Source organism: Selaginella moellendorffii, unplaced genomic scaffold (assembly GCF_000143415.4).
Source record: "Selaginella moellendorffii unplaced genomic scaffold, v1.0 SELMOscaffold_18, whole genome shotgun sequence".
NCBI lineage: Eukaryota > Viridiplantae > Streptophyta > Lycopodiopsida > Selaginellales > Selaginellaceae > Selaginella > Selaginella moellendorffii.
Genome location: NW_003314279.1, coordinates 276,363 through 290,915, shown reverse-complemented (window position 1 = coordinate 290,915; position 14,553 = coordinate 276,363). Strand labels below are relative to the sequence as shown.

The 14,553-nt window shown below is 49.5% G+C and overlaps 3 protein-coding genes and 1 pseudogene across 3 annotated transcripts in view; 1 reads left to right on the top strand and 3 right to left on the bottom strand.

Moving 5' to 3' along the window:
- Positions 1-4,313: 4,313 nt before the first annotated feature.
- LOC9640421 (tetraketide alpha-pyrone reductase 1) lies at positions 4,314-4,792 on the bottom strand. Its single transcript, XM_024676937.1, has 2 exons — positions 4,717-4,792; positions 4,314-4,647 (listed from the first exon to the last, which is right to left on the bottom strand). Exons 1-2 carry the CDS (start codon positions 4,785-4,787, stop codon positions 4,470-4,472), a joined length of 249 nt encoding a protein of 82 aa, XP_024532705.1. The 5' UTR covers positions 4,788-4,792; the 3' UTR covers positions 4,314-4,469.
- A 48-nt stretch (positions 4,793-4,840) lies between these two features.
- LOC9640672 (putative polyol transporter 2) overlaps positions 4,841-14,553 on the top strand; it is a 33,301-nt gene continuing 23,588 nt past the window's right edge. The window contains exons 1-4 of the mRNA XM_024676930.1: positions 4,841-4,955; positions 8,170-8,172; positions 10,971-11,238; positions 11,294-12,801. Coding sequence (XP_024532698.1) covers positions 4,869-4,955; positions 8,170-8,172; positions 10,971-11,238; positions 11,294-12,801 — 1,866 coding nt within the window. The 5' untranslated portion in view covers positions 4,841-4,868. The remainder of the gene's footprint in view (positions 4,956-8,169; positions 8,173-10,970; positions 11,239-11,293; positions 12,802-14,553) is intronic.
- LOC112346942 (tetraketide alpha-pyrone reductase 1-like) lies at positions 5,373-5,836 on the bottom strand. Its single transcript, XM_024676938.1, has 2 exons — positions 5,664-5,836; positions 5,373-5,611 (listed from the first exon to the last, which is right to left on the bottom strand). Exons 1-2 carry the CDS (start codon positions 5,779-5,781, stop codon positions 5,484-5,486), a joined length of 246 nt encoding a protein of 81 aa, XP_024532706.1. The 5' UTR covers positions 5,782-5,836; the 3' UTR covers positions 5,373-5,483.
- Positions 5,884-8,088, bottom strand: LOC9640673 (annotated as a pseudogene).

The window sequence follows — 14,553 nt, the reverse complement described above, 5'->3', positions numbered from 1 at the left end:
CTAGCATATGCTTACTCAAAGCAACTTGTTGTTAATAATGGCTCTTCTCAGCTTGCAGCCACGGTCTCGTCAAAGACGGCGTCCAGCTCTTCGTGTCACTCCTCCACGACTACCCAACGATCTCCCCGCGAGCTGAGCACTACTACTGCATGGTGGACCTCATAGCCAAGCTCGACGCTGCTGAGAAGTTTATAGCCGTGGCACCCCGACCGGGTGATCCACTCCACAATGCTGGGAGCCTCCAAAGTTCACAAGGACGTGGAGCAAGCGAGAAAGTCGGCCAAGCACTTGATGGAGCTCACATCGAATCGCTCCGTGGCGTACATGGTGCTGTCGAATCTCTACAACGAATTCAGGAAGAAGGACGAGAGGGGGGCAAGATCGGGAGGCTCATGTACGAGAAGAACATCAGGAAGGAGCCGGCTTTCAGCTCATCGTGGTGAAGCGAAGAGTCCACGAGTTCTTCACGGGGGACACGACAAATGCTCGAACTCCAGAGATCTTGGAGGAGCTGGAGAGGCTGAGGTCGGAGAGACACCACTCTCATGCTTCACGACGTGGGGGACGAGCAAAAGAAGCGCTTGCTCTCGTATCACAGCGAGAAGATGGCGATTGCGTTTGGGTTGATCAGCACAGCCCCAGGAACTTCGCTGAGGATCATCAAGAACTTGCGCGTGTGTGGGGACTGTCACACTGCCACCAAGTTTATCTCCAAGATCACGGAAAAAGAGATTGTCGTGAGAGACAGCCATCGCTTCCATCACTTTGACAATGGGACGTGCTCTTGTGGAGACTATTGATAATTCAGGTAAGTTTTAATCTAATTTTTTTTTAAAATAAGGAACAAAGCAAAAAGGTGGTTAAAAAGGGAGCTTAGTTTTATATAAATCCATGAAGGGAAGGAAAAACGATGGGTTCTCACTCGAGTTCTTCGATCGATCATCCATCCCCAAATTCGACTTGGTCTAACAAGAGGAAGCGTTCTCCACGTCCCCGTTCTTCGAAGAACCTAACTCGGTCGACCAAGAGGACGTGTTCTCCACACAAGAGGGTCCCTCTGGACCCTCCAGCCTTGTGCTCTCTCATGGATCTGGAAGGATCCGAGGTGGATCAAGCAAGTTTCTTTGAACTTAGAGAACCCAGAGAGGTGGACAACAAACTCGTGATGAAGCAAGAACTGTGGTGGCTTTTCTCGAACTCAAAACGACAACAACATTCACTAGCTTGTTTGGGAGTAACCGTGAACAGTATCAAGGCAGTACTAAGATGTAAGAAGATAAGTGGCAAAACAAAAAGGCCGTCATATGATGCCATATTGATGCGACCTCACTTGAAGAGTTAAGATTGGATCTTTCTTGCTCTGAGGTCAACTGGGGGGAACTTCTCAAAGATCTCTAGTTTGATGAAAATTGGGATGTTTTGTAAAAATAAACATTTTTAATAATTTAATTTGAGCCAAGTTGACATCCCTGGGTCAGTTGAAAGTAACTGTCGTCCGGCACTGCTGCTGCTGCTTTCGATCGATTTCTTCTCGATCTACAGCACCATCGAAAGCACTCGAAACAACCCAAGCATCCACCAACACGAGCCGGGATTTCCAAGAGCTCTGGAAAGCCTATCAAATTTTCCTGAACCGGCTCTCGAGATCACTCGCAAAAGATGACAACGATGACCTTCCCTGGTGGTATAACATCAACCCGCACTTTCCATGGCCCTCCTTTCCATTTCTGCGGCCTCCAATGCTACCACCACCGCCACCGCCACCTTTGTGCCCGTCACCACCGCCGCCAGTAAACTTCACCTCCAGCGATGTCGATTGAATCAACCACGTTCACTATCTCCAAGCCGAGTTCTTCCTCCATGCAGCGTTTGGGCACGGGCTTGACAAAGTTAATGCAAAGCTTGCCGAGAAGGGGCCACCGCCTATTGGAGGCCGCAAAGCTCAACTCTCTACACAAATGGAGCATGTTGCCAAAGAACTTAGGCTCCAATCTACAGGTCATATCAGGTAGTTAACATTTCTTTCTCTCAAGTCTTTTTTTCTAAAGTTGTTTTCACACAGGGCAATCCAAGATAAGCTGGACAAACAATCGATTTGTCGGCCCCTGCTAAACATAGATGCTGGAGTGTGGAATTCCCTCATCAGCAAGGCTCTCGTTCACAATCACACCGAAGTTGATGGTGGTTCTTTGCAGTTTGATCCGTACGAAAACGACGCAAACTTTCTCATTGCTGCATATGTGATACCGTACGTTGGCCTTAACACGCTCGTAGGTTCGAGCAATCGAGTGACTGGCATTCAAGCACGAAATGTAACAAAGAATTACAAGATTTTCAAGAGATTCTTTGTTTCTTCAAAACAGTTGGTTGTCCGGATTGATGGGAATCCAAGCCGGCCAGGACGCAGTGATCCGGACACTGCTCTGGAAAACAAGTTACCTCCGTACAACGTCACAGTCGCAAAGTTGACAGGCCTCGTCTCGGATCTCCGTCGCAAGCTTGATCATACAAGAAAGGCCGACGAGGGCTTGAGTGTGCATCAAAACCGTGGAGCCGCGAAGCAAGTAAACGGGAATCTGATCTCCGCGAATGACTACTCCATGGCCATCTCCGAGACCGCCCCAGTAAGTTCCCCAAGTTTCGCACGGAACAGGAGACGCTTCCGTATCGGGATTGTTCTTCCCCAAGGGGGCTAACGCTGACATCTTTCTCAAACCCAGGCGGCCCAAACTTTAGTGTGAATGACCTTTTGCCTTTCCAGAAGTTCTAGCAAATGAGATTCCAAACTTAGGATCAGCCGAGGAAACCTTCTTGTAAAAACAAACGGTGTCTCCTTCCTTGAGCGAGTGCTCCCTCACGTAATGAATCCAGTGTGTTGTGATCAGGTTTTTTCCTTCTTGCAACGGAGCTCCCAAACTCCGCCCTCTTCGTCCACAAATTCCACGAGAACCTTTTGATCATTCGGGAGAATTGTCTTGTACTTGACCGGGATGAGCAATCTGTGCAGGCTATTCACGTCGCTGGCGGTCAGCTTCTTGTCAAAAAGTAGAGCCCAACGAGATGGATCGCAGGTGACGAGAGGATCCTCGCGTTTCCGGGGTCTCCACTTGTGACACTTCGTTTTCTTGGTGTCTCCCGCCGGCTGAATCGCGCCATCTTCACCTGAGGACGAGGAATCTTTCACCTCATCAGTCCTTGAACCATAATCTCGATCGCCCATCTTATGTTTCTTTACCTTTTGTCCCAGTTGTTGACATTCGTCCATGACCACCACCTTTCTTCGTTTCTTCTCATGTAGCTGCCCAGCTTCCTGGTTAATCACTTGTCTTTTGCCGTTGGAATCGGGCTCGCTGGTGCTCATATCCGCCGCGAACCAAAGTAGAGCCCTCCAGAGCATGGATTTCCGTGGAGACCGCTTCCTTCTCAGGACAAATGTCTTCGAAAAACTTGGCTAGGCTGCAGCATCCGCAAGAACCAACAGTCCAGAAAAATCTTTGCTTGTCATCTCACCACCCTTTGCTTTAATCCAAACCTATACACTATTCACTGCCTTTTAAATAAAAGTTAAGCAAAAGGGGGTTAAAAATCTTGTCGACGCCTACGTGGCAAAAGGCTTTGATTTGAAATCCCTAACAATCTCCCGGGCTCTTCAAATTTGGTTCCCGGTTCGTCGATCGATCGATCGATCGGAGGAAAGTTACTATATATCGCGATGAGGAGCGCATTGGGTCTTTCGGGCCAATTGATGAGATGCCGGTCCTCCCCGGCGACCAGCGCAAATGCTGTGATCATCGGCGCCACCGCCGTTCCAATTGAGCAGCTTCAATCCTCTCAGCACTGCCGCCGCTGCCGCCGCCGCCGCCTCCAGCCCAGGAGTGGCATCGACTTGTAGAGATTTCAGGAAGCTCTTGCTCAGTCGCCCATACGTAAACACGAGTCTCTCTCCTTTCTCTTCGATCTTTCGCATTTAAATGGGCGATGTCGAATCGATTCAACTCTCTTGGATTTCGATGGCGGTGATGCACAAACAGGGGAGGAAGAGGGCTGATCCCGATAATTAGATACAAGCACGATCCTATCGTTTGTTTTCTTCCGTTCCAGTACACGAGCTAGAACAAACATTTCTTATCAGGTTTTCATTACACCGGTCTAGAGCTTGCTTTCAATATTGTTCGGTCGTCGGTGGAGTTTCATCAGGTTCTCTTATCAGGTGTGACCAGTCTAGAGCTTGCATCAAATCCACTCACAGTTTCATAGTTCACATCAGGAACAAGTTCATCAAATCATGCAACAATTGCTCACCGATATTGATTGATATGGTTTTGTAATTAAATTTTTTTTAATAGCGCTCTTTGCTCTTGCTGGAGCTGGCAAAGCTGGAGAATCAGTGGAGACGGACCCATAGTGCTTCGATCATGACTATGGTGCTTATTTTGCTAGCCATACATGCCACACTTGCGTTACCTGGATCAAGAAAGAAATGAGTCAAGCGATCTACTCTTACTTGCGTGTAAGAGGCCTTTGCGTTCCAGGCTCTCAACGCAATCGTCGAACATTTGCTCCAGCGACTTGAATTGGATCCCAAGGTCGTCCTGAAGCTTTCTGGAGCTGAATCCCTTGAAATTTGCCGGCCACCGGACCTCGATCCTGCAAGAAAGCAAAGGAATGAGTATAAAACAGCGCCAGAAAACTAAATTTTTGTTTGCGTGATCTTACTCGTCGGTAGAGGCGATTTTGTGCTTGGGATACCTCTTGGACGTGAAGCTGGCGAGCTCGATCGCACTCATGTTGATAGCAGAGCAAACGTATCTTCCACTGGCTTTGGGATTTGTGTAGGCGAGGAGGTGAGCTTGAGCAACGTCGTCGAGATGGACGTATCCAGCGTGATCTATCCACTGCTTGGCTCCTGCAGTGAGGTTGGAATCTCAAAAACGTCCTTCTTCTGTTCTTCCGATGTAGAAAGGCTTGCCTTGGAGCAGCCGGAGAATATAGGCACGCTTGCGGTGGCCCTGGACGAGAGAAGTTCTCCAACGATTAAGCTGGGAGCGATTGTGATCACATCTATGCCGCTTTCTTTCCCAAACTCGAGTGCTGCTTGCTCGGATAGAGTCTTTCCCAGACCATACCACATCTAGACTTCAAAAGTTTTTTAAGAATTGGTCCTTTGGAAATAAGACACTTGCCTGAGTCTCACGGCAGCAGTCTGGGGAGCTCCACACCGATTCATCCAAGACGTCATCGGGCTTGAAGTCGTTCCTCACGCGGACAGCAGTCACGGATGACGTGCACACCACTCGCTTGACTGTCGTAGATCTCTTGCAGGCATCGAGCACGTTTAGAGTTCCAAGCAAGCATGGATCAACAATCTCGGTCTGGAAGAAGAACCGTAAACAAAAACAACCAGTAAAAGTTTGTGATACAAGACTAGACCGAATCGAAGGAGTCAAGCAAAGTTACCTGTGGATCGTCCTTGTAGCTGAGAGTCACGGCAGCCGCGACATGGAAAACTCCATGGCAGCCTTGAACAATATCGTCAAAGGCCCCTTGCGCGGCCTTCTTGAGCTCCAGCCTCTCTCTCGCCCCTGGAAGCGCGAAGTCTTGCTCGCATCGTCTAGTATCAGAAACAAGAGAATTAAACTATGTTTCTTCTCGTTTGTATGTACCTGGATCGCGCACAGTCCCGATGACGTGATATCCCTCCTCCAATAGCCGCTTCACGAGCCAAGATGCCAGGAAACCAGAAGCGCCGGTGACACACACCTTCTCGTTCGCCATCGCCATGGAATGACCCTAAAGTGGACCTTGGCTCTCACTCACACAAGAATGATCAGTAACCAGGAATTTTACTTTCAAACCTTCAATGCTGGACAATGCATAGAACTTTCATTCCCTTCGCTTGAGCGATGATCTTCCAGTGATTCCTGTGATATTGAGAAACACGAACTCCTCCACCGCCGGGATGGCCCCGATCCTGTGCAGCACTTCCTTGCTCGGCTCCTCATCCACGCCAATCGCCATCACCGCCTGCTTCCTGACGAAGTCCTCCCCACGCTCATGAAGCTCACGTTCACGTTCCCGTCGCCCAGCAGCCCGCCAACTTTCCCGATGATCCCCGGCTGATCCACCTGTTTGCACAGGATGACCGATCCCTCCAGGCTCACTTCCATGCTAAACTGCCCCACCTGCGAGAGGTGTGGAAGCCCGTTCTTGATCCTGCCCGCCACCGCCACCGCCACCCTTCCACCGTCGGAGACTGCGGTCGAGAACTTTGGAGATCTTCACCGCGATGCTCTCCAGCGGCTGGGCCTGCGTGCCCGTCCCCTCGGCCGGGTGCCTCTCCTCGCTGATCCGGATGCCACGCTGCTTTGCGACGTAGTCTGCGTTCACGAGGTTGATGAAGGCGTCCGACACTGGCTCCACCAGGCCCTTGACGATCATCGCGCGGAGGAGCCGGGTGTCTAGATCGTCCGGGGACCGGGCGGACGTGTAGCTGATGATTACGTCCTTGACTCCGCCCCAGCTGCTAGCTTTCCCAGCTTCTCGGCCAGTGAGCTCGGTTAAAACCTGGAGTTGCGAGCATTGAGTGTCGAGCAAAGCAGTAAAGAGATTAGCATACCTTGGAGGAAACCATTGGAGCGTTCACCGCAGTAGCGGAAAGCTCTCCACGCAACGCGCCAACGACAGCCTCAGCAATCTCTACGGCCACGCCTTCCTACAAACTCCATTTTGATGAGCCATGGAAGTTGGGATGCTGCTAACCTGCGCTTCTACCGTGCTCGCACCTAGATGGGGAGTAACTATCACATTCTCGTGCTGGACCACCTTGTTGTCCTTTGCAGGCGGTTCTTGCTCGAACACATCGTGAGCAGCCTAACAAAAAACACACCAACGTGTCAGATCTCTCTCTCTTGAATAAATAAGTAAAAGATCTACCTGAGCCACAGTGCCATTGTCAAGTGCCTTGATCAACGCAGCTTCGTCAATGACACCGCCCCTCGCGACGTTGATGATGCGAACTCCCTTCTTTACCTTCGCAAAAGTTTCGTCGTTGCCGTGAGCGGCATGTGGAGCGAGATAAAGTCGGCTCGAGCCAGTGCCTCGTCGAAGCCAACGATCTCCACTCCAATGGCGCGGGCCCTGTCGGCGGGAGCATACGGATCGTGCGCAATCACGTGCATGCCCAGGCCTTTGGCTCTCCGAGCAACTTCCGATCCCACTTTCCCAAATCCCATGACGGCGATGGTTTTGTCTACTAGAGAAACGCCCGTGTACTTGCTTCTCTGCCACTTCCCTGGAGAAACAGAAAAAATAAAGAAACGACTCTCGTGTTAGTTCTTCTTAGACCAAGAGAGTAGAACTTAGTAAACAATGGAGAAAGGTCAGCAAGACAAGACCAAACAAAGCTAATGATTTCGAACAATGGAGCAAAATCACCAAGACAAAATCAAGCAAAGTTAGTAATTTTAACCATGGAGCAAAGTCAGCAAGACAAGATCAAACAAAGCTAATGATTCCAAACAATGAAACAAAGTCAGCAAGACATTATCAAACAAAGTAACGATTTTAAAAGCACTCGTGCGCAAGAACAAAGTTGGAGCATCCAGCAAAACACAAACACAATCAAACACCACAAAGAAAAGAAAAGAAATGCCACACAAAGATCTTACCTGACTTGACAGAAGCGTTTGCTTGCGCGACGTTCCTGGCCAATGCAGCAAGGAGAGCGATGGCGTGCTCGGCCGCTGCCACAGCGTTTGCCGTGGGAGCATTCACTACCAGGCAGCTCTTATCGGTGGCGGCTTGCAAGTTGACGTTGTCGATCCCAACGCCAGCCCTCCCCACAACCTTTAGTCTTCCATTGGCCGCCTCAAACACCTCGTTTGTGACCTTGGTAGCGCTCCTCACGATCACCGCGTCACACAGGGAAATCTTGGCCTGGAGCTCCTTGGGGGAGAGATTGTAGGAGCAGTCGACGTTGGCTACCTTGCGGAGGAGATCCAGGCCGGCCTCTCCCAGCTTCTCAGCGACGAGCACGGTCGGCCTGGGCGTCACGTCTTTCACTGCACTACTCGGACGAGCGAGGGCGTGATTATGGAATCCACTCGGCCGGAGCTTGGCGGTTCGTTTCAGTATTTCTATTCTGTTTTAGGAAGTGGTGAGCCAATTAAGCTGGTGCTTGGAAAGAGCAAGATGATTCGAAGGCTGGGAAGAAGGACTACTAACTGTTGTGATGGTGGGGAAATTCAGTAGCATCTCTTTGTTTCTCATTCATACTCGATGATGGTTTCCCAGCTTAAAATCTTACCTGAGTTTCACTATGGAGATCCCGACCGTCCGGTTAGTGCGCGAGAAGACTTTCCGAAACACGAGATTCTAATTATTGAGATAGACATGCTTGAGATCCGACCTGTGAAGGTCAGTAGGCTTTGCTCTTTTCTTTCTTGACTCGAGTTGTTTTCAGGTGATCACAGATGACTTTGGGGGTACTCAAGCAGGTTCATATATACTCGGTTTGCAAGCTCCAAAGTTAACTCAACCCGTAGGTTCTCCGTGAGGGCGAGGGATTCGAGACTGCACGGGAGCCATACGAGATAAATGTTTGGTGTGTACTGTCCCTTCATCTTTTGGTGTGGTAACAAAAACGCCTTACTCTAGGATAACCGGAAGTGTAAACGGAGAAGTGTTCTTCGCTCACACCAAGGGCAATCCATTCGAATTTTGCTTTGGCAAAAAAGAGGTATAATATCTCTATCTTTGCGCGTCAAACTCGAGTACAATGTTTGCCTTGGCCTTGAGAAAGGCATAGGAACAAGGACAAAAGGGGAGAAGGCTATTGTATACGTTACCACAGAGTATCTTACTCCATCATCCGCCATTCCCGATCTACCTGTTACTTCCGGTGAAGTGGCATTTGAAGTAGAAGTAGTTCAAATAATACAGGTATGATGCTGTTTTCTATTTCCTGATGGTTAAAGCGCGTATTTTTAAGCTGCGAGACATGTTTGGCGATGGCCGCGTAGTGAAGTGGCGCATCCGTGATGGAGTAGCCATGGACTGCCCACTTCAAGACAGTACATTGCGTATACACTACAAGGGAGTGCTACCAAGCGAAGGTGGCAAAGTGTTTGTTGATACCCGAAATGACAACGAAGGCGGAGAGCCATTGGTTTTTGCTACAGGAGAAGGACTGGTATGCTTCAAACATATCGCATTGGAAGCTGAAAATGTTGTTTATGACAGGTTCCTGAAGGTTTGGAAATTTGCCTTAAACTTACGCTACCCGGGGAGCATGTTCTAAATTGTGTGTGACAATGCTATTTGTTCTCCTGAATAAGGTGAGAAAACCCGTTTGCTATGGTATTTAACCATCTTTTGGCAGGCCAAAACTTGTTCCAGAGAATGTCCAAAATCATACCGAGAACAAAAGCACATAGAATAAAAGTTTACCTTCACAGTGTCAAAGCTTAAAAGCTCCACCTCCCATTGTCTGGCAGGAGATAATGGATGATGCCACTAAAATGAGAACTACCATATTGTGTAATTCGAGTAGTATTTTATCATCTAATCTTCAGTTTACAGGGCAATCGGTTATTTAAAGAAGGGAAGTTTGAATTGGCGAAAGCTAAATACGAAAAGGTAATCTTCCTATCTTTTATTCTGAATATCCCAAAGCTGTTCTGATTATCTTACACAGATTTTACGAGAGTTTAAACACGTGAATCCTCAAGATGACAATGAGGGTGTAGAGTTTGCACAAGCTCGTGTAAGCTTTTCTCACTTTTAAAAGTTCGCTCTGCTATTAACTTGCGCATTTTGCTTACAGACTCTAATACAACTGAACGTCGCAGCTTGTGAACAGAAACAAGGAAACTTCAGGAAGTGTATTGAATTATGCAACCAGGTATGCACAATTAATTTTATTCTTTCTCTAACTTTGGATATGAATATGCAGGTTCTAGAAGTAAATCCTTGTCACTCGAAAGCACTGTACCGCCGAGGGAATGCTTTTATGGGAATGGGGGATTTTGACGACGCTCAGAAGGATTTCGAAAAGGCAAAAGTATGTAAAAGTATGTTAGAGGCATGTGTTCTTACAAATATCTTGCAGATGGCCAGTACAGACAAGTCGTCGTAAGTGGACGCAAAAGCTGCTCTATCCACACTGAAAAGGAAAGAGCAGGTTGGTAATTAGCAATGGACCTTCATAATTCTGCTCATAGTATTTCAGAGTTCGGAAGCAGTTTCAAGGGCTCCTTGACAAGAAGCCAGGTGAACTATCTAAAGAGACGCTCGAGCCAAGAGAGGTAGCCGAGAACAGTGTGCGATCCGAAGAGCAGCAGCCTGAGGAAATTGTTAATCCACCTTCCTCTTTGAGGCAACAAATGAAAACTATTTGGAACGCTGGGAGGAGTTTATGGAGAGGCCAAAAATGCGTCATTTTGTGAGCGGTACGTTGGCGCTGTTCTGACGTTGGTTGTATAATACTGGTTCTTTTTTGTAGGTGGAATCACGGGCTTGTAGGAATATAATACATACACATGGCATGGTGTGGTCTTTTAGAGACGGAGCTTAGTACGTCGTTTCTGCGGTTTCCGAATGGTTGCTTGGTTGTCATGTTTCTTTAGTTTCTTTGAAATCTTGTTTCCTGTGACGTGTGGCATCCATGATAGTGTGCTAGTCTTGACTTTGTAGCTGACAGTTTTCCGTTGAGTGTCGAGGACTTCCGGGTCAGAGAAAAGGCAGGAAAAAGAAAGGATGAAAAAAATTAAAAGACTTCCGTTTGATTGTAGCGTCGGAACCGGGGCTAATGGCTGTGTCTTGGATGCAGGATATCTTTGTTCAACTATACGAGCCGTGGCACGGCCCAAAAGGACCTGCTTAATAAAACAAGAGCCTGACGGTGATGTCTGGACGGTGAAGGACCCAGTAGGCTCTGTGGTATCACGCAACTCCAATTTAAACGGCGCCAGTTGCTGCGGAGGAAGGGAAGGATGGAAGAGCGCTCCCGTCTTGCTCGTGAGCCATCCGAGTCCTCAGAACATGGAAGGAAGGGTCTGTTCGATTCAGCTAGAAATCTGGAAGGAAGACTTTCAGGAGGTAATTCTTCAGCACCAGGAGCACCAGCAGCACCAGCAGCAGAAGCCGAGACAGTTCCTGGCGGAAGAAAGAAGAACTACAACAAGTATGTTGTGTTTTGCACATTGCTGGCTTCTCTCAACTCTATACTGCTTGGATATGGTACGTTCTTCTTCTTCCTTTGGATGTGTGTTGGATCTCATTACTTTTTGTGCAGATATTGGTGTTATGAGTGGTGCCTTGCTGTACATTAAAGATGACTTCAAGCTCAACAGCGTACAGCAGGAAATACTGGTTGGTATTCTCAACCTGGTGTCTCTCGTGGGTGGGCTCATGGCTGGGAAGCTGGCCGATGCGGTTGGAAGAAGGAAGACAATGGCTACAGCCTCTGTGATCTTCTTCGTTGGTGCCTTGCTCATGGCATTATCTCCATCGTACGCAGTGCTCATGGGGGCACGAGTTCTATCGGGAGTTGGGGTCGGCTTTGCTATGATCATCGCTCCAGTGTACACGGCAGAACTCTCTCCTCCCGGAAGCAGGGGATCCTTGGTGTCGTTTGCCGAAGTTTTTATCAACACTGGGATCCTGGTTGGCTATGTAGCGAACTTTGCACTCTCTCCGCTTCCCCAGTGGCTGGGATGGAGGCTGATGCTGGGACTCGGTGCCGTCCCTGCGGTGTTCCTGGCTTGCGCCGTGCTGGTGATGCCCGAGTCTCCTCGCTGGCTGGTGATGCAAGGCAGAGTCTCTCAAGCCAAGACCGTTCTCATCAGAACTTGCGGCGGGAACAAGGGCGAGGCGGAGTCGAGGCTCACGGCGATAGTAGAGTCACTGGGGGACGAGTACGAGGCAGAGAAACAAGAGGTCCGGGACGAGCACACCTCAAAGATGGACCCGGAAGCCGATCATCCAGCGGAGCTGCGAAAGCTCCCGTCGGTGGCTTCGTCGACCACCGAGCAGAGGAAGCCGATGGTCAAAGCAAAGAGAAAAACAGGTAGCAACGTCTGGAAGCAGCTACTGCTACCATCGGCTCCGGTGCGCAGGATGCTACTGGTGTCACTGGGAATTCACTTCTTCCAGCAGGCATCGGGCGTGGACGCTCTCGTGTACTACAGCCCGACGGTGTTCGCACAGGCGGGGATGAAGAGCAGGACGAGCGTGCTGGGCATGACCATCGCGGTCGGCCTGACGAAAACTCTCTTCATCCTGGTGGCCACCGTCTATCTCGACACCGTGGGACGCAGGACGCTGCTCCTGGCCAGTGCCACCGGGATGACCATCGCGCTCACCACGGTAGCGGTGACGTTCCGCTTCCTTCACGTCGGTGCCAAGGTGGACATGAGCAGCTCACAGCACGCGTCAGTGGCGTTGGTGGTCATCGCCATGCTCGCCATCTGCGGCTTCATGGCGAGCTTCTCCATTGGATTGGGGCCGACGGTGTACGTGCTCACGTCGGAGATCTTCCCGCTCACTCTCAGGGCACGGGCGATGAGCCTGTCCATCGGGATGAACAGGGGGATCAGCGGGACTGTAGCGCTCACTTACTTGAGCCTGGCCGAAGCGCTCACCACGTCCGGGGCCTTCTTCGTCTACGCCTCCATCGCGTTTGCGTCCATCGTGTTTGTATTCTTCGTGGTGCCCGAGACCAAAGGCAAGTCGCTGGAGGAGGTTTGTAAGTATTTCGGGTGGCAGCCGGACGAGGGAGGTGGCGGCCAAGAGCTCAGAGAGGTTTAAACGTGGAAGTTGGATTCTTAAAGCATGCACGTCAATGATCGTTCGTATTGTCCACGTTGGTGTGTTTCTCTTCGCGTTGAGAGTTCCTTGGCCCGTTGTTTTGCACTTTGCTTTTTTGAGTTGTTAATTCTTGATCGCCACTAGCCTTTCTTTTATCTTTGATCATACCTCAGCTCGTTGCAAGCAGCTTTGCTTTCTTTACTCGCTTGTTGCTCACGCAAAGAAAAACCCTACCTAAACGAACTTACCGTGTGAAGTGGCCTAGGGCCGGGCCGGCCAAGGGTCAACGACCCCAACCCATCTCGTCCGTGTGCTCTAGCCCTTCAACAATGAACCCTAAACTTGAGCTAAGTGGCAGCTAAAAAAGGGGAAGAAATAAAAAACCGGAGAGTTTTCTCAATTAGTCCAAACGAAGCAACTTAATTAGTTGTCCCTAGTAGCGGGAGGGGATGAGGAATCCTGCTGATCGGACAGCCTGCTGGATGGCTTGTGGACGGACTTGTGTTGTAGTTTTGGTGGTCCTAAGCGAATTGAAGGAGCAATGTTTTTCACAATATGGGGAAAAAGAGCCGTGATCATGAATTTGATGCTTCTAGCATTATGTTCATGAGATTTGATCCTTCGTATCGATCGAACATTTCTTTGGCTTCATCTCGTGCTGTGCTGCAATTTCAACCACGCCACCATGTCTACATCTCCAATCTGCATGAAGCTCGCCAGCAAAATGCATTTTTTGTCCACAGCTGAGCTGGAATTAAACAATTCGCAAGCTACCATGCCCGTGAGAGATCTATAACATTAGCTTCCTACTTCAGTTAGATCGTCTGGCAGTCCAGATCTCTTTCGGTGTCTTTCCTTCCATCATCCGATCTAGAGTCGACTGGTCAAGTCCACCTCAAGGCTTTCAGCTGCCGACGTGAGCTCACACAACGTTTTGGTGTCTAGCGGGACGAACTTCTCATCGAAAAACTTCCTCTCCTGCAAAAGAAAAAGGAAGATCTCAAGTCATTCCAACCAGCGATGTGACCTTATTGGACCGGGAAGTGGCAGTACGTACTCGAGTAGCAACTGGGATTAACTTGACTTGTCCCTGAGACAGCATCCATTGAGCAAGGCCTCGCGGTGGATGAGAGGCATTCCACCTGGTTTCGCCGGGGCCCGTGAAGAAAAACTTTGGCGCAAAATATGCCCAATGCGGGCATATGCAATCACCATCGCAGTCCAGGTCACCACGTCCCTCTCAACGCGATTGTCATCGCAAAAGGCCTGTAACGGGACTTTCCAGGAGAAGACATTGGGATCCTGAATCGAGTGAAAGACCTTGATTGCCTTGTCAATATGCCCAAACCAGGCATATAGTGATAGCACGAAGAATGTGCATTGCCGGTGCTTAGCTCGTCGATCCGGCACGCTTCCCTGTGCACGAGACTTGCGCTACTCCTTTCACAGTTTCTCATCAACTATTTGCCAGACTCCAGAGCCAAACAGGGCTTGGACGATAAGAGATTTTGATACCCAGTGGCACCGGATTCCTCCTCACCAAAGGCATGCAAGCTCTACCTTCTTGGGGGATGGAGCTGCAGGAAATAGTGTCTTTGTTCACACACAAATCGATGGCATTGCCACTTCATCACCATCGCCAGATGGAGACCATAGCCTTCATCGCCCTCCCAAGCTGTGATGTCGATTCATATAGTGGTGGCGTGAGAGCGCAATGTAGTTTTGCACATTGATATACTTGCGGGG

Coding starts and splice junctions, on each gene's coding strand:
- LOC9640421 (XM_024676937.1), bottom strand. CDS start 4,787: ATGAGTGCGATCGAGCTCGCCAGCTTCACGTCCAAGAGGTATCCCAAG. Junction 4,648..4,716: donor AAAATCGCCTCTACCGACGA/GTAAGATCACGC, acceptor GCTTTCTTGCAG/GATCGAGGTCCGGTGGCCGG.
- LOC112346942 (XM_024676938.1), bottom strand. CDS start 5,781: ATGGCGATGGCGAACGAGAAGGTGTGTGTCACCGGCGCTTCTGGTTTC. Junction 5,612..5,663: donor CGGGACTGTGCGCGATCCAG/GTACATACAAAC, acceptor TTCTGATACTAG/ACGATGCGAGCAAGACTTCG.